Source organism: Canis aureus, chromosome 29, assembly GCF_053574225.1.
Source record: "Canis aureus isolate CA01 chromosome 29, VMU_Caureus_v.1.0, whole genome shotgun sequence".
Taxonomy (NCBI): Eukaryota; Metazoa; Chordata; class Mammalia; order Carnivora; family Canidae; genus Canis; species Canis aureus.
In genome coordinates this window covers 26307106-26330981 of record NC_135639.1, presented here as the reverse complement: position 1 = coordinate 26330981, position 23876 = coordinate 26307106, and the positions used below count along the sequence as shown (strand labels likewise).

General features: G+C 43.7%; 1 protein-coding gene across 5 annotated transcripts in view; it reads left to right on the top strand.

Moving 5' to 3' along the window:
• Positions 1-23876, top strand: part of SUFU (SUFU negative regulator of hedgehog signaling) — a 122203-nt gene that overhangs the window by 20872 nt on the left and 77455 nt on the right. For all 5 annotated transcript variants that reach the window (XM_077877822.1, XM_077877824.1, XM_077877825.1 and 2 more), the window contains exon 3: positions 20157-20293. In XM_077877822.1, coding sequence (XP_077733948.1) covers positions 20157-20293 — 137 coding nt within the window. The remainder of the gene's footprint in view (positions 1-20156; positions 20294-23876) is intronic.

Sequence of the window (23876 nt, the reverse complement as noted above, 5' to 3'; positions counted from 1 at the left end):
TTAGCAGGTAACCAATGATGGTTTCCTTGTAAAATGTAACATTTGAACTCAATGACAAAGTAGCAGCCAGGGCTGTCACATTATATAACTCCACGGGCACCATTCATAGTATCCTTTGCAGTTAGTGTTCCCTGGAGTTGTACAGTGCTCTGGTCACTCAATCATGTGAAGATAATAGGCAATGAAAAAAGCTAGAGCAAAGGCTCTGAGGCAGGAGAGACCTTGAGGTGTTCAAGGAAAAGAAAGAAGGCCAGTGTGTCTGGGGCTTGGTAAGAGAGGAGGGCAATGGAGCAAGATGAGGCAGGAGAGTTTGAAGGCAATATAAAGAATGTGACATTCCACATATTTTTTTACTTATGAGAGAAGCCAAGGGATGATGTGATGGGGGGGAGGCAGGAGTGTGGTTTTAAGAAACTTTTCCAGTAGTGTGGGACCTTAGCACCAGTATGAAGACATGGGAACAGAGCTGAGTGATGTGTTTTGTTTCCCTAAAAAGGAAGCAGCAGCAAAAGTGGCTCAAAGGAAATGCCATTAAGATATTTGAATCTGACTTTGATAGTGACGGAGAGGAAGGCTCATTGCTTTTTTAATACTGTCTTATCTTGCTTGTTGAATGTCTCATCCTTTTTATCTCTTTGGATGGCAATGGGAATGTGATTACCATTTAGCATTTGCTCAACTGTGACATGATGTGCCCATGTACAGAACACACAAAAAGGACAGTTCTTGCCCTTGGCAAACTGAGATGCTGCAAAGATTTGTTTCTTCCCATTATCCTCTTTCAGATGTCTTGATCTTCAGGGGCAGCTGCTTCCTAGAGTCCTGGAGGATAGTGGGTGGACAAAAGGTCCTTGGGCAGAATGCTGGCCCTTGGGTCTGTAAGAAGCCCCAAGCTGTACACCTGTGTGCAGATGGTTGCTTCCCAGATCAGACTTAGATCTTGTCGCTGTTGGCCTGCCTTTTCTTCTTATTTTTTTTTTGAAGTTTATTTATTTAAGCAATCTCTATACCCAATGTCAGGCTCAAACTTAGGACCTGAATATTAAGAGCCACATGCTCTACTGACTGAGCCAGCCAGGTGCTTTCTTATTTTTAAAAAGATTTTGTACAGATGTTGTTTAAGCCAAAGCCAAGAGTGGGAGCTGTTATAATGATGCCAAGAAACCCACCAGGCTCTTCTTTGGTGCAGAAATTTTATTCAGTACTAGGCTGGTTTGGACTTCCCCCTAGAGGACCGACCTTTCAGTTTTTGCTGGTGGTTGGGAGTAGAGGGGAGAAGGTATGCAGGTTTCCACTAAGGAGGGTGAACTGTGAGCTTTCACTACCTTGCAGAAAAAGGATCTACTGCTCTTGGCTTGATGTTTTTCCTTTTTAAAAATTACTTTATTTTATTAAATTTTTCCCCAGTTTTATGGAGATATAGTTGACATACAGCAACTGTAGAAGTTTAATGTGTACAACATAATGACTTCACATATTTTATGAAATCCTTATCACAATAAGTTTAGTTATTCATCAAAAAGAAAAGAAAAATGTGTGTATTTGTGTGCACACGCACGTGCACATGTGTGTGTGTGATGAAATCTTTTAGGATTTACTTCCTCAGCAACTTTAAATTGGGGTGCCCAATTGGCTCAGTTTGTAGAGCATATGACTCTTGATCTAGGGTTGTGAGTTCAAGCCCCACATTGGGTGTGGAGCTTACTTATAAAACATTTTTTTAAATATACCATACAGCAGTGTTAACTACAGTTATCATGTTGTACATTACATCCCCTGGACTTAGCTTATAACTGGAAGCTTGTACCTTTTGAGCACCTGGTGTTTTTCTTAGACTTGATGTCTCAGTCTGGGGAAGCACTTTGCTCACTGAAAGCTTGGGATAGAGTTAAATGCCCTAAGTGTTGAGAGCCAAGTGAGTTCAGTTGATTCTCAGCTGAATCAGTCCTATGAGCTACTATTTTGAACCTTGAAGAAGACTTTGGGAATGTGGTCCTTGGCTCCCAGTAAGGGACCTCAGGAAACATCTACTTGAGTGAGGCAAATGCATTCTGTGAATCTTGTGGATGCTGTGTAGTGGAAAGAGCATCTGCTACTCAGTTCAAACTCAGAGGCAGCTGCCCTGCACTGTGCCCTCATCAGACTCCCAGCTCAGTGTAAGGATGCAGTCTCAGGGGGTGTCATTTTCCCTTCCTTCTTTCCTGCCTTCTTCCCTCCCCCTCCCCCTCTGCCTCCCCTTTCTTTTCTTAGGATTATACAAAATTAATATAATATAGCTGGATGTTTTAAAAAAAATCTTAACTATGTCAAAATATTACCATATAAACATATTTCAAAAGAATTTTACAAAGTTTCTCTACTTGGTATTGTATTTGTGTAGTCACCAAACACCATTTCAAAAAACTAATGAAGAATCTGTAACTGTAAATTGTTCAAATATAAGAACATCACCTTTGCAAATGTTTAGATCCAAGATTGGAAACTTGGGCAAAGCTGGAAGACATGGGCATCCTTGAAGGATGGGCTGATTAAACTCTAGAGTCTAAGAGTTGGGAACCTAGAGTCATCTGCTGATTTTTTGTAAAGATTTATTTATTTATTAGAGAGAGCATGCACACATATGTGAGTGGGAGGAGCAGCAGAGGGAGAGAATCTCAAGCAGACTCCCCACTGAACATGGAGGTCAATCCCACGACCCATGAGATTATGAGCTAAGCCAAAACCAAGAGTCAGGTGCTCAACTAACTGAGCCACCCAGGCACCCCATATGCTGGTGTTTTAAGGGAAAAATGATTTACAGAGACTGCTTTTACTGAGCACTAAGCAAAGGAAGGGTGAATGCTAGCTTCTGTGGGGGGTGCTGCCTGGGTGCTAGATACTGGGCCATCCCATTTTAAGCCTCCCAACTCCCTTTTGAGGGAACTACCCTTATCCTAGTTTAACAGCTGAGGAAACAGAGGACATGTGGAAGTTAACTTGCCCAACAGTCAGCTAGTCAGTGGTGGGTTGTGGCTTGTGTTGGCTCAGGTGACCTCCATTGCCTGTATTCTTGCCCATTTTACTGGAATCCTCTTTGGCAATCCAATCCTCTTATTGGATCCTAGGGTGGCATAATTTTGTGTAATTTCCACTTTAAGTCTACCCTGGGACCTCCAAAGGGTCCAGGGAGACAAAGACTAAGAATTTCTGACATCTACCTTTCTCATTTCCTGGCTTCCTGGTCACTGCCGTTGGGCTTACCACTCTGCCTGAGCCCTTCAGCCCATAACCTGGAGCTAGCACTTCCGTCTTTACCCCTTACCTACCACTCTAAATCTTATAAAACTTTGCCTCTTTTCTCAGATTCAGTTTATTTTTTAAAAGATTTTATTTATTTATTCATGAGAGACACAGAGAAAGAGGCAGAGACACAGGCAGAGGGAGAAGCAGGGTCCATGCAGGGAGCCTGACGTGGGACTTGATCCTGGGTCTCCAGGATCAAGCCCTGGGTGGAAGGTGGCACTAAACCCCTGAGCCACCTGGGGCTGCCCTCAAGATTCAGTTTAGTTAGTAAACATTGTTCAGTCTCAGTATGTGCATGTTACCCGTAGTTGGTCAATTCATATCTTTTGATACTGCTAAGTACCCAGCATTGTTCTGTGTTCATTGTGTCACTTCAGGGAACTACAAAGAAGTAGAAGAATGGCAGGACTCCACAGTATAACATGAGAGACCTTAGCTTAAAATGTAAGAGAGAGGAATGCCTGGGTGGCTCAGTCAGTTAAGCGTCTGCCTTTGGCTCAGGTCATGATCCCAGAGTCCCAGGATGGAGCCCTGCATCAGGCTCCCTGCTCAGCAGGGAGTCTGCTTCTCTCTCTCTGCCCCTCACCCCCCTCTTGTGCTCTCTCCCTCTCTCAAATAAATAAATAAAATGTTTTTTAAAAATGTAAAGGAGACCATACAAAGCACTGTATTAGAGCTAAAACAGTACCTTGAGAGAACATAGTATGGGAAGAAAAGACATAATTTCACTTAAAGACGTGATAATTGAGAAGAGCTTTGACAAGAGATTTAGAAAGATAAGACTGGACTAGAAGGACCTTCCAGGCTGAGGGGTTAGCAGTAGTCATGGCATGGGGTGGGGGTTGTGTTTGGGACATGGGAGTTGGTTTGGCATCATAGCACAGTGTTGGTACTGGCATAGATATAGTGGGACCTCGGAGCAGAAAGACTGGTCGATGTCAGAAATGCTGTTCAACACCTGTGGTGTGCCTCATTTTCTTGACCTACCAGTTTGGTGACCTTACACAAAAGGTAGATGAAGTTAGCCACACATGATAACACACATGTATGCACGCATGCATGTACACACCTGTATCCTAGGAAGAATGCCTTCTTTCCTTAGTGCTCATAGACCAACTTCTAAAATCTCTTATTCTGGGGCTCCTAAACTAAGGAAATAATATGGATTTCCCCAACTATAAGTTATTTGAGAGAAAAAAAGAAAATGTGCAATATGCATCGGGATCTTTGCCAAAGCTGCTTTGGAAGCAGCCTTCTATTCAACAAGAAAACAATGGTCAAGTATAGGATCATATATAATTGCCTCTTTTTTTTCTAAGATTTTATTTATTTATTTTAGAAAGAGAGAGAGCATGAGCAGGGAGAGGAACAGAGGGGGAGGGAGAAGGAGGGGAAAAGAATATCAAGCAGACCCTGCTGAGCATGGAGCCCAACATGGGGCTTGATCCCAGGACCCTGAGATCATGACCTGAGCCAAAACCAAGAGTTGGATGCTTAACTGACTGAGCCATCCAGGTGCCCCTAATTTCCTCTTTTGTAATAGACAGTTATACTTCTTTTGCAATAGGGAAAATGAATTCCAATATGAAAAATGTATCCACATTTGTGAACAAAGAAAATAGTAATTTCTTTATCGTGTAAGTGTATAGTGATTGGCATGGTTGCCCCTCTCCTAGTGCTAAAGGGAATAGAGGAAGGATTGAGATTTGAGAACCTACAGGGAAAAGAGTTGTGTAGGGCATCGCTTTTCAGAGTGACCTTAAGCAGTGACTTCAATCTAGGGGCATGGCCAACCCCAGGCTGTCTTGCAGGAGGGATTCCTGGCCTCTCTCTCCTCCTTCTCTCTAATTTCCTCTCAGAGCTTCCACTGGCTGAACCCAATTGGAAGCCAGAAGGCTCAGGAGCCCCACACAGGTCAGCTTTACAGGGCAGAGAGTAAGGTGAATATGTTGGTTTCCAATGGCTGCTTAAAAAATTACCACAAACTTAGCAGCTTACAATAACACACATTACCTCACATCTCCTTTGGGTCAGGAGTCCAGGTGTAGCTTAGCTTAGGTTCTGTTTGATCTCACAAGGCTGCAATCACAGTGTCAGCTGAGCTGCATTCTTATCTGAGGCTCTACTAGGGAAGGATCTACTTGCAAACTCCCTCAAGTTGTTTGTAGAATTCCTTTTCTTGTGGCTATTGGAGTCATGAAAGCTTTTTTAAAGAGAGCAACAGGGGCTCATGGATGGCTCAGTTGGTTAAGTGTCTGTCTTCAACTCAGATCATGATCCTAGGGTCTTTGAATCGAGCCCTGCAATGGGCTCCCTGCTCACCTAGGGGTCTGCTGCTCTCTCTCCATCTGCCGCTCCCCCTGCTTATGCTCTCTCTCTCTCTCTTGCACTCTCCCTCTCAAATAAATAAATACAATCGTTAAAAAAAATAAAGCCAGCAACAGAGATAGCGACTGCTAGCAAAATGCAGTCTTCTATATAATGTAACATATTCGTGAGAGTGCTATCCTGTCACCTACCTGTATTCTGTTGTTAGAAGCAGGTCAAGGTCTTGTTGTTATTCAGAGAGAGGGATTCCACAAAGGCATGAGCACCAGGGGCAGAGATCACAGGGATCTATCTGCCATAATGGGGATGAGTCTGCAAGGGCACACAGAAGATGTTGAGCTTAGGCACTGAGCTCAGAGAAGGTAACACTTGAGCCTTCTTTTTTTTTTTTAAAGATATATTTATTTATGTGAGCGGGGGCTGGGGCAGAGAGAGAAGCAGGCTCCCCTCTGAGCAGGGAGCCTGATGTGGGGCTAGATCCCAGGACCCCATGTTCATGACCTGAGCTGAAGGCAGTTGCTTAACTGACTGAGCCACTCAGGCGCCCATACCTGAGCATCCCTGAAGGTTAGCAGAGGGTAGAGATAAACGGAACAACTTATTTGGAGTGTCTGAGTCATTAGGGTGTCCAGACATCTGCCATTCCATTCACTTGGCACTTGCTTAGAGTTTTAGGCAGAGGAGGTAGATGGGACCCAGGTCATTGTGAGACTTGCTGAGAGGTCTGGACTTACTAGCGAAGGTTTAGTGGGGGCAAGCTTTGGAGAATTTTAAGCAGAGGAGAGGCATATCATATTTCCTTTGGGGAATGTCAGAACAAACAACTAAATAGGGCAAGAAGCAGATCAGTGAGGAGGAGTGTTATGGACATCCAGGGGAAAAATGCAGATGGCCAACCCATAGTATGGCAGTTAGGATGGAGAGAAGAGGACACATTTGAGCTGCTGAGGAGGGAGGAGGAAGAGTTGACAACTTGGTGACTGTCTTCCTGGCTACCCAGGGGGATGACGCCAGACTGGAAAACACTTAGGATTCTGGTTTGGTGGCTGTATTAGTTTTCTATTGCTGTGATAACAAATTTCGATGTGTTTAGTGGTTTAAAACTATATACATTTATGATCTTAACTGTTTTGGAAGTCAGAAGTTTGACGTGAATCTCACTGGGTTAAAATCAAGATGTCTGGAATCCCTGGGTGGCTCAGCGGTTTGGCACCTGCCTTCGGCCCAGGGCATGATCCTAGAGATCCGGGATCAAGTCCCACATCGGGCTCCCTGCATGGGGCCTGCTTCTCCCCTCTGCCTGTGTCTCTGCCTCTCTCTCTCTCTCTCTCTCTGTGTCTCTCATGAGTAAATAAATAAAATCTTAAAAAAAAATCAAGATGTCAACTGGGCTGCATTCCATTTTGGAGGCTGTAAGGGAGATTCCATTCCCTTCCCTTTTCCATCTTCTAGAAGTGACACATATTGCTTGGTTCATGCCCCTTCCTTCATCTCAGGGCTAGTAAAAGGCAGACTAAGTTCTCATACCACACCTGTCTGCCTATTCTCCCACTTCTTCTACCTCTCACTTTTTCTTTGAAGGATACATGTGGTTAGATTGAGCTCACTCATATAATCCAGAATAATCTCCCCATCTCAAGATCCTTAATTTAGTTATATCTGTGAAGTCTCTTTTGCCATGTAAGGTATCATATACAGGTTTTAGAGATGAGAATGTGGACATATTTGGCGAGCCATTACACAGGCTATTATAGTAGTACTTTTTTTCGGTTAGGGAAAGATAGAGAAGGATCAGGTTTGGGAAGATACTGAGTTCAGATTTGCATATGTTGAGTTTGAGGTATCTGGGTCTGGTCCTTTGAGGACAGATTTGGGAATCCTCAACAGAGGCATGGTGCCTAAAGCCACTTAGTAAGGTTACCTGCAGAGACTGTATATGAGATGGCTGGGATCGGGCCCCGCAGAAAGTTGGGCTTTAGCTTCTGTCCTTTTTTTCACCTAGAAAGTACCCTAGGAAACAAGTGCAGATCGTGCACAGGGAAATGCTCACATTCTGTTTTTCCCTAGGGAAGTGCTTTCCAGTAATGCCCTCTCTTTGCCAGGCAGATCTTTATTCTCTGTATGTGTGAAAGGGATGGAGCAGTGGCTAATTCCAGGGCATTAGGAGGTTTGGGGCAGAACTGAGGGCTTTGGAGCAAATTAACCTCAAGAAACGTGGTACTCCAAGCATGTACTGGAGTTTGGATGAGTGGTCCTTGAAATTGCTTTGGCACTGCTCTGGGAGGCAGAGGTGAAGAGGTGGGTAGCCTCCTTTGCAGAGCCCCAGAGATATTGGAGGTCTTTAGTTTAGGTCTTTTTGTAATCTCTGGGTCCAGCCTGGATGAAGGGTAGGCTTTGCCTATGCCTATTAGAGACATAAATGTAGGTTGTGTGTGCCCTTGGAGGGAAGCCACCAAAGGAAAAGGTCTGCAGGTCGTTTCCCCAGGGACAGGACTTAGAGACCCTTTCTTTTTCTCCTCCTCCTCCTCCTCCTCCTCCTTCTTCTTCTTCTTCTTCTTCTTCTTCTTCTTCTTCTTCTTCCTTCTTCCTTCTTCCTTCTTCCTCTTCCTTCCTCTTCTTTCTTCTTCCTCCTCCTCCTTCCTCTTCCTTCCTTCTTCTTCCTTCCTCTTCCTCCTCCTTCCTTCTTCTTCCAGATTTTATTTATTTATCCATGAGAGACACAGAAAGAGAGGCAGAGACATAGGCAGAGGGAGAAGCAGGCTTCCTGTAGAGAGCCTGATGTGAGACTCAATTCCAGGACTCTGGGATCATGATTTGAGTTGTAGGCAGATGCTTGACCACTGAGCCACCCAGGCATTCCTAGAAGCTCCATTCTTCTGGGAGAGAATGACCAACCTAGTAACATTGGGAACTAAGCCTAATTTTCAAGAAGAGCTGGTTAGAGGGGGGAATACCAACCAGGAAGTAGGGAAAGAGAAAGGGGAAAGAAGACCCAATAGGAGGCTTTATAGGGAATGAAGTGACATCACTTCTGGTTCTGGAATTGGACTGGCCTGGCCTCCTGTGGCATATGTTTTCTGAGGAAAATAGTGTATTCTTTCTTTTCTTTTGGTAACAATATCAAGCTTGAGACAGAGTCACAGTCCTTAGACCTGACTTTAGAAGTACTAACTTCACAAGGTGGAGCCTTGAGTTGGCCCAGCATTCAATGCTTCAGCCACTCACAGGGAAAGAGGGCGCTGACCACAGGCCTCTCCTATCATACCTTGAGTGTACAGTATGTACACTCAGCCAGCAGATTCTGTGAGAAGTCTGGCAGATACAGTAGTGAATAAGACATAGCCCTGTCCTTGTGGTGTTTATAGTCTAGACCAGAGATTATAAACAGTAGAAAATTTGGAAAATACAAAGAAGTTTGAAAAAGAAAAACTGTACTGTGATAGCTACTATAATAATCTTACTGCATTTTCTTCCTTTTTCTCACATATATTTTTACATTGTACATGTATGCACAAATATATATTTATAAGATACTTATTTATTTATTTTAGAGAGTGTGTGCACACAAGCAGGGGGAGGAACAGAAGGAGAAGGACATGTCCCCACTGAGCATGGAGACCTACATGGGGCTTGATTCCATGACCCCAAGATCATGCCCTGAGCCAAAATCAAGATGCTCAACTGAATGAGCCACCCAGGCACCCCTGCACAAATATTTTGAATCACACTTTGTATGAGATTTTGTTTCATGCTTTTTCAATGACTGTTTGTAGTAAAATCTATATTTACCATTTTAACCACTTTTACAGTTCAATGAAGTTAAGTACATTCACGTTCTTTTTTTTTCTAAGATTTTATTTATTTATTCATGAGAGAGACAGAGAGAGAGGTAGAGACATAGGCAGAGGAAGAAGCTCCCATGCAGAGCCTGATGTGGGACTTGATCCTAGGACCCTGGGATCATGACCTGAGCCAAAGGCAGATGCTCAACCACTGATCTACCCAGATGCCCCTACATTCACATTCTTTTTTTTTTTTTTTTAATTTTTTTGAATTTTATTTATTTATTCATGAGAGACACACAGAGAGAGAGGCAGAGGCACAGGCAGAGCGAGAAGCAGGCTCCATGCACCGGGAGCCCGACGTGGGATTCGATCCCGGGTCTCCAGGATCGCGCCCTGGGCCAAAGGCAGGCGCTAAACCGCTGCGCCACCCAGGGATCCCCCCCTTTTTTTTTTTTAAGATTTTATTTATTTATTTATGAGAGACACACCCACAGAGAAGCAGAGACACAGGCAGAGGGAGAAGCAGGCTCCATGCAAGGAGCCCGACATGGGACTCGATCCCGGAACCCCGGGATCACGCCCTGAGCCAAAGGCAGCCCTTGAGCCAAAGGCTCAATGGCTGAGCTATCCAGGTGTCCCTGCATTCACATTCTTTTTTTTTTTTTTTAAAGAGATTTTATTTTATTTTATATTTTTAAAGATTTTTTTTATTTATTTATGAAAGACACAGTGAGAGAGGCAGAGACACAGGCAAGGGAGAAGCAGGCTCCATGCAGCGAGCCCGACGTGGGACTTGATCCTGGCACTCCGCGATCACTCCCTGAGTCAAAGACAGACACTCAACCACTGAGCCACCCAGGCGTCCCTGTATTCACATTCTTATGCAGTCATCACCACTATCCATTTCCAGAACTTTTTCATCTTCCCAGCTGAAGCTTTGTGTTCATTAAATAGTAACTCCCCATCGCCCCCCACCTCATTCTAGCTGCTCATATCTGCATGTTTTATGGAGATATGGCAGCCACCATTCTGTTTTCTGTGTCTATGAATTTGACTACTCTAGGTACCTCATATGAGTGGAATCATATATTTGTCCTTTTGTGTTTGGCTTATATCACTTAGCATAATGTTTTCAAGGTTCATCCATGTTGTAGCATATATCAGAATTTCCTTCCTTTTTAAGGCTGAATAATATTCCTTTGTGTAGACATGCACATTTTGCTTATCTATTCACCGATAAATAGACATTGGGTTGTTTTTGCCTTTTGGCTATTGTGAACAATAGCTGCTGTGCATATGGGTATGCGTCTATTTGAATCCCTGTTTTCATTTCTATTGGGTTATACCCAGAAATGGAATTGCTGAATCATATGATAAATCTATGTTTATTTTTTTTGAAGAACCACCATACTGTTTTCTAGCTGTGCTATTTTATATTCCCACCAGCAATGTAGAAGGCTTGCAATTTCATGACCACTTTAAGAAGAATTATTTATATTTTTATCCTGTAGTTAACAATAAATAGGTGAACAGCAAACAATAGAGGCTTCAAAGTAGGTATCTGATGTAACCTTCCCTTTTCTCCTCACCAGTTAGAGAGGAGTGCAAAGCCCTTTTCTTCCTAAAGCTCAGAGATGAGTCCCCCTGTTTTTAGAACTCTTATTTTTAATGACTGTGTCACATCCTGCCACACCATGCACCCAACTCAGAATACTTCAGCTTGTAGAACATTTAGACTGTTTCAAAATTCTTTTATTCATTCATTCATTCATTCATTCATTCATTCATTCGAGACACACAGAGAGAAAGGCACAGACACAGGCAAAGGGAAAAGCAGGCTCCATGCAGGGAGCCAGACATGGGACTCAATCTAGGGTCTCCAGGATCACACCCTGGGCTGAAGGCAGCACTAAACCACTGAGCCACCAGGGCTGCCCTGTTTCTAAATTCTTAACTCTTATAAATACCATGGAATATATTTATACAAAAGACTTTTTCCAAATACAAGATTATCCTCTTAGGGTGAATTTCTAGAACTGGGGACTACCATAGATAATAGTTGTCACCGAGACAGTACCTATTTTTTTAATTTATTTTTATTTATTTATGATAGTCACACAGATAGAGAGAGAGAGGCAAAGACATAGGCAGAGGGAGAAGCAGGCTCCATGCACCGGAGCCGGACATGGGATTCGATCCCGGGTCTCCAGGATCGCACCCTGGGCCAAAGGCAGGCGCCAAACCACTGCGCCACCCAGGGATCCGACAGTACCTATTATATTCCAGTCACTGCTCTGAGGGTTTCACATATATTAGCTTATTTAAATAGTTCCCATATGATAGCTACTTATATCTCCATTTAAAATACAGACTTTAGGGCAGCCCCAGTGGCCCAGTTGTTTAGCACTGCCTTCGGCCTGGGGTGTGATCCTGGAGACCTGGGATCAAGTCCTGCGTCAGGCTCCCTGCGGGGAGCCTGCTTTCTCTGCCTGTGTCTCTGCCTCTGTGTGTGTGTGTGTGTGTATGTGTGTCATGAATAAATAAATAAAATAAAAAAAATAAAATAAATAAAAAATAAAATAAAATAATAAAATAATAAAATAAATGACTTTAGGGGTGCCTGGGTGGCTCACTTGGTTGGCCGTCTGACTCTTGATCTTAGCTCAGGACTTTATTTCAGGGTCATGAGTTCAGACCCTGCATTGGGCTCCATGGTGGGTGTGGAGCCTGCCTAAATAAATAAATAAATAAGACCTTTTACTATTTTTTATTTTTATTTTTAAAAATATTTTATTTATTTATTTGAGAGAGAGTGAGAGCCAGAGAGATCACAGAGGGAGAGACAGAGGGAGAAGCAGACTTGATGCAGAGCAAAGAGTCTGATGCGGGGGGCTTGATCCCAGGACCCCGAGATCATGACCTGAGTGGAAGGCAGATGCTTAACCAACTGAGTGACCCAGGTGCCCCCCGCCCTTCTTACTATTTTTTAAAATAGACTTTATTTTTTAGAGCAGCTTGAGGTTCACAGCAAAATTAAGTGATGTACAGTTCGTATATATACCCTCTGCCGCCACACATGCATGGCCTCCCTTACTATCAGCATCCATTACCAGAATGATACATTTGTTACAGTCAATGGACCTACATTGACACATCATTATCACCCAGACTCCATAGTTTACCTTAAGGTTTATTCTTCATATCTCCTATTTCTACAGATGGAGAAATTGAGGCACAGAGAGGATAAGTGATTTGCCCTCCAGCGAGGAAGTAGCAAAACCAGAACTTGAGCCTAGGCAGCCTGGCTCCAGAGACTCTGCTGACATTTCAGTGGCTCTTGATATTGGGTAGTGACACTTCAATGTTGGGTGATTGTTCCAATTTGCCTGGGATTAGTGGCTTTCCCAGGACATGAGGCTTTCAATTATAAAGCCAGGAAAGTCCTGTGAAAACAAGGACAAGTCGGTCGCCCTATTTCAGTGACACAATAGTCCTCGGGCCTACGATGGGTCTTTTTAGTAACTAGGTCAAGAGTTGGATCCTCCTCAGATCAAGGCTGGACATGGCCAGAAGGATGAGGGGAAGGGCCCAATCCACTTCCTGTTTCTTGGCCTCTTCACATTTGTTTCTGGGCACACTGACCAGGCCTCCTCCTTGTTGTTCTGGAACTTAAACTGCCCAGACAGAGCAATAGATCAGATTATGTGTTGACTCTTCCTGACCAATTGTCTTTTGATGGTTGGTGGATGTTCGCTGTTTTTTGGAGAGGGGAGTAAAAGAGTCCTGGATATTTGAGCTGGCTATCACCCCACCCTTCCCCTGCAGCACACTTCTTCAGCCCAGAGCCCCTTGAGTGTAATTATACAATGCCAAGAGTGTTTGCCTTGCACCTCAGGTATGTTGCAACATCCTGAGCTGTGGGCTTATAGTAGGCAAACAGATCTTGAAAAGAAGGTGAATGGTCACATTTGTGACGTGAGAGGAGTAAGGCATGTGGCCAGCTGCGCCATAGGATAGCCAAAGCACTCCACAGGGTATCGGAGGATCTGGAAGCCAGCAGGGGCCACTTCCTCTGAGGTCACACTAGGTCTTGATGGAAAGGGTTGCTGCCTGAGCCTCTGAGCTCATTCTTTTCATCTTTATTGAGCACCTATTATACACCAAGATACATATTCAGAGAAATGTGTCCTGCCCCCCATCCTGCAGTTCTTTCCATCTTGTTCCTACCTACTGCCTGTAGGCAGCTAATCTTATTAGTTTCTGATTTATTATTCCTGTGTTGCTTTTTGCACAAATGAGCAGATATATGTATATTTTCCTATCTCCCCCTCTTTCTTCCTCAACAGGTAGTGTACTGTAGTACTTTCTGCCTTTTTTTTTTTTTTTTAGATTTTATTTATTTATTCATGAGAGACATAGAGAAGCAGAGACATAGGCAGAGGGAGAAGCAGGCTCTCTGCAGGGAGCCCGAAGCAGGACTTGATCCCAAGACCCCAGGATCATGACCTGAGCAGAAGAGAGATGTCAACCACTGAGCCACCCAGGCATCCCACTTTCTGCTTTCTTTACTTGGCAATATCCATATCGGTTTGTTAGCTCTTCCTCATAGCTGCGTTAATACTCTTTGAACCACTCTCCCATGAATGGGCATTTATGTTGTCTCCAATATTTGGCAATTAGAAGTTCATAGAAATGGGATTGCTGGGTCAAAAGGTAAAATATATATAACTTTATTAGCTTTTGCTGACTTACCCTCCAAAATGATTGTACTAACTTGTATCGCCAATACAGTATCTTTGTATTGTTTGACAGTATCTTTCCCCACAGCCTCATAGAATGACTTTTTAATTTTTGCCAATCGGATGGGTGAGAACTATGTTTCTTGTTGCTTTAATTTGTATTTAAATTGCATTTCTCCTATCATGAGTGAGGTTGAACCTCTCTTTGTATGTCTGTACCTATATATCTATAGTTTGTGATTTTTTTTTACTATCAATCTTTTCTTTTTCCCCCTCAATTTTTAAGAACAGCTTTATTGAGATAAAATTCACATACTGTACAATTCACCCCCTTAGCATGTATAATTTAATGGTTTAAGTACATCACAGAGTTATGTAACCATCGCATAATCTAATTTTAGAACTTCTTCATCACCCTAAAGAGAAATGCCATATGCATTAGCAGTCATTCCACATTTGTCCTCAGTTCCCTACCCATACACAGTCACTAATCTGCTTTCTATCTCTGCAGATTTGTTTGTTGTGGACATTTTATATAATATATACATAATTTGTATTCTATATTACAAGTTATATGGGCACCTGGGTGGTTCAGTTGGTTGATATCTTCTTTCAGCTCAGGTCATGATCTTGGGGCCCCGGGATTGAGCCCTGAGTTGGGCTTCCTGCTCAGCTAGGGGTCTGCCTCTCTATCTGCCCCTCCCCCTCCCACTTGTGCTCTCTGTCTCTGTGTCTCTTTCTCTCTCTCAAATGAATAAATAAAATCTCTTTTTAAAACAAAAACAAAAACCAGGACGCTTGGGTGGCTCAGTGGTTGAGAGTCTGCCTTCGGCCCAGGGCATGATCCTGGAGTTCCAGGATCAAGTCCCACATTGGGCTCCCAGCATGGAGCCTGCTTCTCCTCTGCCTATGTCTCTGCCTTCTCTCTGTGTCTCTCATGAATAAATAAATAAAATCTTTAAAAAAATAAGTAAAAACTAAGTTATTATATTTATCATGTATCAAGGGAATCATACAATACATGGTCTTTCATGACTGGCTCCTTTTACTTAGTGTAAGTGATAGAATGCTTCTAAGTGTTCCAGGCAGTTTCTAACATTTAATCTTCACAACTCTGAAATTGTTACTGTGAGGAAACTGAGGCACAGAGAGGTTAAATGTCTTGCCTGAGGTCACATGGCAGTAAGAAGCTAGACTTTGGAGTTAGGCCAACTTCAAGTCCAAGTCAACTTGCTTGCTGTGTGACATAGAGAATATTACTTAAACTCTAGTCTCTTTTTTTCATGTTAGTTAAATGAAGATAACAGTGGCTGAATCTTGTTGGAGAATTAAACGCTGTGACATAAGTACTTAGGTCAAGGTCTAAAACTTAATAGGCATTCAGTTAATCATAGTGGCTGTTAGTAGCTAGAGTCCAGTAAAGACTTGGTTGGTGTGGTTGGCCTTGTCCCTCCTAGCACTGAGGTGTACCTGAGATACCAGGATTTTTTTTTAATATAATTCACATGCCATGAAATTTGCCTTTTTAAAGTATACAATTCAGTGCTTTTTAGTATATTCATAGGGTTGTACAACCATCGTCACCATTTAATTCAAGAACATTTCCATCACCCCAAATAGAAACTGTACCCATTAGCAATCACTCCCCATTCTCTACTCCCCCTAGCCTCTGGCAACCACTAATCTACTTTCTGTCTCTGGATTTCTTTATTCCAAACATTTTTTTTAAGATTTTATTTATTTATTCATGAGAAACACAGAGAGAGAGAGAGGCAGGCAGAGACACAGGCAGAGGGAGAAGTAGGCTCCATGCAGGAAGCCTGACGTGGGACTCGATTCTGGGACTCTAGAATCATGCCCTGAGCCAAAGGCAAGCACTCAACCACTGAGCCACCCAGACATCCCTATTCCAGACATTGTTTTAAAGATTTTATTTATTTATTATTTATCTGAGAGAGAGGGAGAGAGTACAAGTAGGAGGGAGGGGCAGAGGGAGAGGCAGACCCCCCGCTGAATAGGGAGCCCCCATGCAGGACTCGATCCCAGGAACCTGGGATCATGACCTGAGCCGAAGGCAGATGCTTAACTGACTGAGCCATCTAGGTGCCCCTATTCCAGACATTTGTATAAATGGAATTGTAACGTTATGTGGCCTTTTTCTATCTGGCTTTACTCACTTAGCATAATGTTTTCAGGGTTCATCCACGTTGTATCAGGACATTGTTTTTTTTTAATCCTATTGTTTTGTGCTACATTTTGTTTGTCCCTTCATCTGTCAACCACATTGGGTTGCTTCCACTTTCTGGCTTATTATGAATAATGCTACTATAAACATTAATGTACAGGTTTAAAATTTTTTTTTTGTTTTTGTATTTTTTTATTTTATTTTATTTTTTTAATTTATGATAGTCACACACACAGAGAGAGAGAGGCAGAGACATAGGCAGAGGGAGAAGCAGGCTCCATGTACCGGGAGCCTGATGTGGGATTCGATCCTGGGTCTCCAGGATCGCGCCCTGGGCCAAAGGCAGGCGCTAAACCGCTGCGCCACCCAGGGATCCCTGTTTTTGTATTTTTAAAATTTTATTTCTTTGAGAGAGAGCACGAGCATGGGGAGAGACAGAAGGACAAGCACATTCCCCACTGAGCAGGGAGCCCGACTTAGGGCCCAGTCCCAGGACCCTGAGATCATGACCTGAGCTGTAGTCAGACCTTAATCAACTGAGCTACCCAGGTGACTCAATGCACAAGTTTTTGTGTAAGCACACATTTCCAATTCTTCTGGGTATATACCTAGGAGTGGAACTGTTGAGTCATGTGGTAACTTTGTGTTTAACTTTTTGAGGAATTGCAAGCCTGTTTTACAGAGCAGTGCTGCCATTTTGCATTCCCACCTGCAGTGTGTGTGAGTTCCAATTTCTCCACATACTCGTCGACACTTGTTACTGTCTTTTATTTTAGCCATCCTAGAGGGTATGGAGTGGTATCTCACCATGGTTTTTATTTGAATTTCCCTATTAACTAAGGGTGTTGAGCATGAGATGCCAACTTTTAGGTCAGGTCTTTTCTGCCCACCCTAGCTGTTGTGTTTCCTCCAGAAAGTCCCTCTGGTTTCCCATTCATCTTCTGCCTGGCGTTGGTGGTCATTTTGGCTTCTTAGATGCTGACTTGTACCTTCTTAGTCCAGCTGCTTGGGGCAGGCTTTTGGGCAGGTTCCAGTGGTCGTGCAACTGTGTCTGGGATTAAAGGCACAGGTTCTTTCTGTGTGCAGGTTTAATGTTACTCTTGAGGCTGCCACATCCATTCCTAAGGTCTCCAAATGGCTGGGACAAAGCCAGACTCTCCCCTGGGTACCTCAGCGAGCAGGATCAGAAATTCTTGAGCTGGAAACAGTCTCAACCATCCTTCTGCAACAAGACCATTAGAACCCTTCACCCTCTCCCTACCAGAGGGAGAATCTGTAATATATTCCTTTAGAATCTCTGTAGGAAGAAATTCCACTGGCTCCCTTTACCACTAGCTAATATTTTAGTAGCCTTCTATGTTAGAAAAATTCTTTGCTCTGACCCATCTCCCTCCTTCTGTTGCACATGCCAGTTTCCTCTCATGCTTTTCTTCCTCAGAGGATGTGGGACAGCTGCCCCTAGGAGGGGCTTCATCCTCTGGTCAGACAAAACCACTTTGGCTGGAGAAGCCCTCACGTGAAGAAGTCGAGACCAAGCCAGGCCTCTCCCAGGGGACTTTAAAGACTGAATGACCTTGTCGCTTGGCTGTTTCCTGGGCAGTCTGCTTTGAAAAAGAGAACTTCTGACAGGCTCCAGGTTGTGTGTTTATCCTGAAGCTGGGCCATTCCAAATGCATGTTTCAGAGTTTAGAGGTTGCGTCCAGCCAGCCTGGTGGGTGGTAATCAAATGCAGGTGGATACCATCTGGCCAGGCCTGTCCTTCCCAGCTAGCCAAGTGAGGGCTGGCCTGCCCACCACAGAGCTGGCCCAAAAAGCATCCCGCATGTAGGCAGATGGTGCACATGTGCACATGCACACCCATACATGTGTGTGTATGTGTACACAGCTTCCTTAGAGGGGTGGTGCTGCTGGGATGCATATGATTTCTCTCTGCATCGAGGGTTCTTCCCATCACACAATCTGAAGAGGATTTTCTTTTTGTCTGTTTCTCAAGTTTTTGTGGTTAGAAATCATGTATTTTTCTTGGCCCAAGATGAAAGCCCTGGAATAATCGTCTAATACATTTTTACGAAGCTGCTTCTATTGGAGGCTGCTTGAAATCTTCCCTTTGGCCTAGTGACCCATCTCCTTCAGTGGGATTTTAACTCTGAGTCAGTGTTGCATTACCTTAGATTTTCACACTCTTCTCAAGCCTGCAGCCCCGAGGAAGTGGCTCTTCCAGCCTCAGCTTGTTTAGCTATTCCCCCAGCCCCCTTGCATCGAATTGCTCCCAAATATGACAGTTCAGTAAGGGCAAAAAATAGCTTACACCGTGTCCTGCCAAACAACTTCTTCTCATCTGGTCTCTGAAATTCTAGTTGTGTACCCTCAAAATGGATTCTGCCTCCCACACTGTTAGGTACCCAGAGGAAATGCAAACCATGGACACCTCCTTTAAATATAATTAGGCCCGAGCATAACGACTTTAAGGCCTGATTCCTTTTCAGTCCTTTGGAGAACATAGCTTCCCAGAAGTGATCTCCCCACTGTAGCAAATGCAGGAGGGCTGAGCTCACCCAGGCACAAACACAAGGTTAGGACTGATGTCCGAGGTTCAGAAACTTTGGAATCTCTTTCTGTCCCATCTTCTGGCCTGGCCTCTTGAGGGTGATGAAGAGGATGATGGAGGAAAGACGCCACGTGGAATTCTAGGGTTGGGCATCGTCATTATCCCTTCGCAACTCTTGCCTCTGACTGCCTGTTCGGGTAGCTTGGCTAGCAAGGAGGTGTTGGCTGTCATCTTAGTTTATGGTTTGTATTTGTATGCTGAGGAGTTTACATGTGTATAATCATTGTGGCTCATGTTTGTACAAGATATAATTACTGAAAATTATATCATGAACTTATTTTAACTTTTAACCCTTCCCATGCTGGCAAACCTCCTAAGTTCTCAGGAACTCCTCCCTGGATGCTTCCCTCCCATAAGGGGGGCATGTCACCTCCCCAACCAGGCCTTGCTTTCTCATCCACATCATTTTTCCTTTCTGACAGAAGTCCATTTCAGGGGCTTCCCTGAAGACCTGGTGCTCTCCTGAGTGTTTCCTAGCAGTGAGAGGCTGGCATTCCTCCCTCGCCTCATCATCACTGTGATAAATATGGCCATAGAGGCTTAACTGTCATCGTTCTTGACCACCTGGGGATGAGAAGGGAGCACAAATCATGCTTCCTGAGCATTCCAGTGATTGAAGAATGCACATGGGGCAGCGAGTTTCAGGAAGAGCATGTGCTGATCAATTAGGATGTGTGGGATGCTGGGTTTCAGGCAGAATATAGGCCCTCCCAATATTTGGAATCTGCCTTGGGACTTATCCTCAAATGCTGAGTTTGGAGACCAGCCAGCCCATCCCAAGGATTGTACCCTTGTGGGGTACCATCCCAAGGTGGGTGTGGAGAGAAATGATCTCTTCCTCACAATACAGTGGGCCTTGTGTCCTTAGCAAACTAAGTAGGTGCTTATTAACAGCTTGAAGGAATGAAGAGTGTGAATAAGGAAGATTTTCAGTAATAGAGACTTAATCATCAAGAGGAATGTTCCAGAGCCACAGAATGTAGAACTCATAATTTAGAGTGCCACCAGGGGAATTTGATTGGCTGGACCAAGGTCAGAGCCATGGACCGTGGCTGGCAGGAGCGCAAGACTAGTATTGTGGCTCTTTATAGGCTATTGAGGGAGATTCTCTGATTAAGGGGTTTGGATGCTAAGGCCACCAAAAAAGGGGGAAAACTTTAATTGGACTTTAAAAACAGTGTTTTCCTGAGGTGGTTGAACTGAAAACATTTGGTTTTTATTCCTTTCAGATTTACAGGAACAGACGGGCCTAGTGGTTTTGGCTTTGAATTGACATTTCGTCTGAAGAGAGAAACAGGGGAGTCTGCCCCCCCAACATGGCCAGCAGAGCTAATGCAGGGCTTGGCCAGATACGTGTTCCAGTCAGGTAAGAACTCTTAAGAGCTGGCTGACGTGGGGATCCTTTTGCTATGAGCCTGCTTGGCTTTGGGAACTCGTAGCCATATTTTGATATCTGTGGCGTTACCTTTTCTGAGAGTATTGTACATCATTTGTACTATGAAGGTGGCTTGTTTTGCCTGGTGTTTCCTGGGTGGGAAGCTACCTGGGCCAGGGAAGAGAAGGATTTGCCACTATGACCTCTAGCAGCCGCTATTCTGACACCTTGAGCCTAGCCATACTTCTGATTCCCAGTGAGCCAAATTCCAACTCAGCATGGAGCTGATCAGCTCTTTCTGTCTGTCCCATTTCCCATAATGTCCTTGCTCCCTGCTACCAGTGGCCTAGGCATCTCCATTTCTGGGGTCACAAGCACATGTGTTAATTTTGGTTAAGCCTTGGGTTAACAGTGGAGAGTGTGACAGAGAGAAAGAATTGCTGGGTGTTTGTTCCCTCACTGTGTGAGGGTGAAGCTGGAATCAGGCAGGACCTTGACAATCAGAATAATTTGATTCACGTGATTCAAGTGGCTACCAGGGGATGGTTCTATGCTCCTGGTGCCCCTCTGGAGACTGCTAACATGGTACCCAAAGTGGGGACTTTGTGTTGGGATCTTGGTCTCTTGCTCTTAGCTCATCCTGCCTATAGTCCTCCAGTGGGATGAAATGTTAGAGCAAAATTTAATACCTTTTAAGGAAGGTTTCATATCATCTGGATGTTTTTGTGTGGCAAATTAATTGCTCAGTAATACGTCTCATATGGCTTCAGATTTTTTTCTTTTTATTTAGTTAAGTAGCCTTCAGATGAAGGCCAAGACAATTTTATCCAATTCTTTTGCTCTTTGACTGCCATAGATGAGCAGCATCGAGGCCAGAGTCCCTCAAAGTACGGTCCTTGGATCCCCTGCATCAGAAGCACATTGAGAACTTGTTATAACCACACATTCCTGGGCCCCATAGGAGATCTCTGACTCAGTATCCTTTAGGGGTGTTGTTCCCAGATGCTTCTGGTAGTGACTAAGTTTGGAGAACCATAGATCTGACAGTGACTTTTTTCCCCCCCAGCTTTGAGTGGGTTATAAATTGGGGGTATAATAGGTCCTCTAGGTTGAACTCATCTGTCCTCATTCTGGACCCCTGGGGTCAGTTGTTGGTAGGGTGGCTATCACATAATGGGACTGATCCTTAACTACTATCTACCATTTTGTGTCCTCTGGAATAATCCCCTTTGGGAGACTATAGTGGGTCTTTTCTAAGCGAGGGTTCCTAAACCTGGCTGCTCATGAGGTCCTCTGGGGAGTTGTCCACACTCTGATTCCCAAAACCCCTGTGTGGCCGTGATGCAGTTGGTCAGAGGAGAGACAGAGACATTTGTTTCTTAATCAGCTTCCCAGAAGATTCTAATGCAGTCGATCTAAGGATGATGTTTGGGTTCTTTTTTTTTTTTTTTTTAAAGATTTTATTTATTTATTCATGAGAGACACAGAGAGAGAGGCAGAGACATAGGCAGAGGGAGAAGCAGGCTCCATGAAGGAAGCCCGATGTGGGACTTGATCCTGGAATCCAGGGATCATGCCCTGAGACAAAGGCAGATGCTCAACTGATGAGCCACCCAGGTGTCCCTGATGTTTGGGTTCTAAAGGATTGTTGACAAGGAAGAAGTACTGTTCACAGGGACAGGGGAAGCAGGCTCCCTGAAGCAGTGGCCCATGTGATTTGGTACTGCCCTAATGTGGTTTGTAGAGTCTTTTAAAATTGTGCCAGGAGTCTATTACCTAAACCTTTGTGTCCTCCCTTTTTCCCTTCTTGGGATGCTCGAAGCTGACCCTGATAGAGAACTGTCTTTGGAAAAATAGACTTTTCTTGATGGGGAATTTGATCGGCTGTAGCAAAGAAGGCTCTAAACACTAGACAACCTCTTGCTTGTATAGACAGGTAACTCCTTGCCCATTGCTTAAGCCAGTGCATTTAAATGTTTGTTTCCACATAATGTACTTGCTCAGGTGGATAGAGATCAGAGAAATATAAAAATAGGTGTTATGAATCACTGTCAGGAGGAGTCAAGCAGATGAACTTCTGAAATAGTTCTGATATTATAGTTCTGAAGTAATAGTGCAGGTAAGTGGGAAAATAAGATTTAAAATAAAATTTAACTTTTCACCCATACAGTAAACATCACTAGTGACCATTTTGTACCATTAATGTGATCATCAATTCAGGAAGATTATCAACAAATGCCAAAAACCATTGGATAAAAAGATTGTGGGGATCCCTGGGTGGCTCAGTGGTTTGGCGCCTGCCTTTGGCCCAGGGCACGATCCTGGAGTCCTGGGATCAAGTACCACATCGGGCTCCCGGCATGGAGCCTGCTTCTCCCTCCTCCTGTGTCTCTGCCTCTCTCTCTCTCTCTCTCTCTATCACTAATAAATAAATAAATCTTTAAAAAAATAAATAAAATAAAAAGATTGTCAGGGGACAAGATATTCATTCACAGGAACTCAAAGAAACCCTCCAGAGATTACTTATTCGTTCCTGAGAAACACCTTTACAATGATAAGATTTGGGTGGACATCACCTTAACGAAATGATCAAACATAACAATACCAGTAATGGAGCAAATTATGATTATGTACTTCCTTATGTGTGGCAGTAGACAGTATAAAATATCCACTGGGTAGCACTTTTCTAAAAATGTTACACCTGTGTTGAATCATGAGCAAGCAGTCAAACAAATCTAGATTGCAGAACATTTTATAAGAAAACTTCCTGGACTCTTCAAAAATGTCAGTGCTGTGAAAGATACACAAGGACAAGAGGCAGCGGGTGTACTAGATTACAGGACACATGGCAGTTTATTTTTTTATTTTTTATTTTTTATTTATTTTTTTAATATTTATTTATTTATTTATTTATTTATTTATTTATTTATTTATTTATTTATTTATGATAGTCACAGAGAGAGAGAGAGGGAGAGAGACAGAGACACAGGCAGAGGGAGAAGCAGGCTCCATGCACCAGGAGCCCGATGTGGGATTCGATCCTGGGTCTCCAGGATCACGCCCTGGGCCAAAGGCAGGCACCAAACCACTGCACCACCCAGGGATCCCCAGTTTATTTTTTTTTAAGATTTATTTATTTATTTATGATAGACAGAGAGAGAGAGAGAGGCAGAGACACAGAAGGAGGGAGAAGTAGGCTCCATGCCGGGAGCCCGACGCAGGACTCGATCCCAGGACTTGATCCCGGGACTCCAGGATCGCGTCCTGGGCCAAAGGCAGGCACTAAACCTCTGAGCCACCCAGGGTTCCCCACATGACAGTTTAAATGTACTTATGATCCTTGATTGGATCCTGAACTGGGGCGAGGTGAGGTCATTTTTAGGGCAGTTGGAAAAGTATAGACTGTATATTAGATAATAGTATCATACAACTGAAATCCTTTGGGTCCAATATAATACAGCGGTTATATTGGACAATGTGCTTGTTCTTAGATAAAAGCTGAAGTCTTTATGAATAAAATGACATCATTTCTGCAACTTAATTTTCATATGATTAGGCAAAAAAGTAAAGTGTG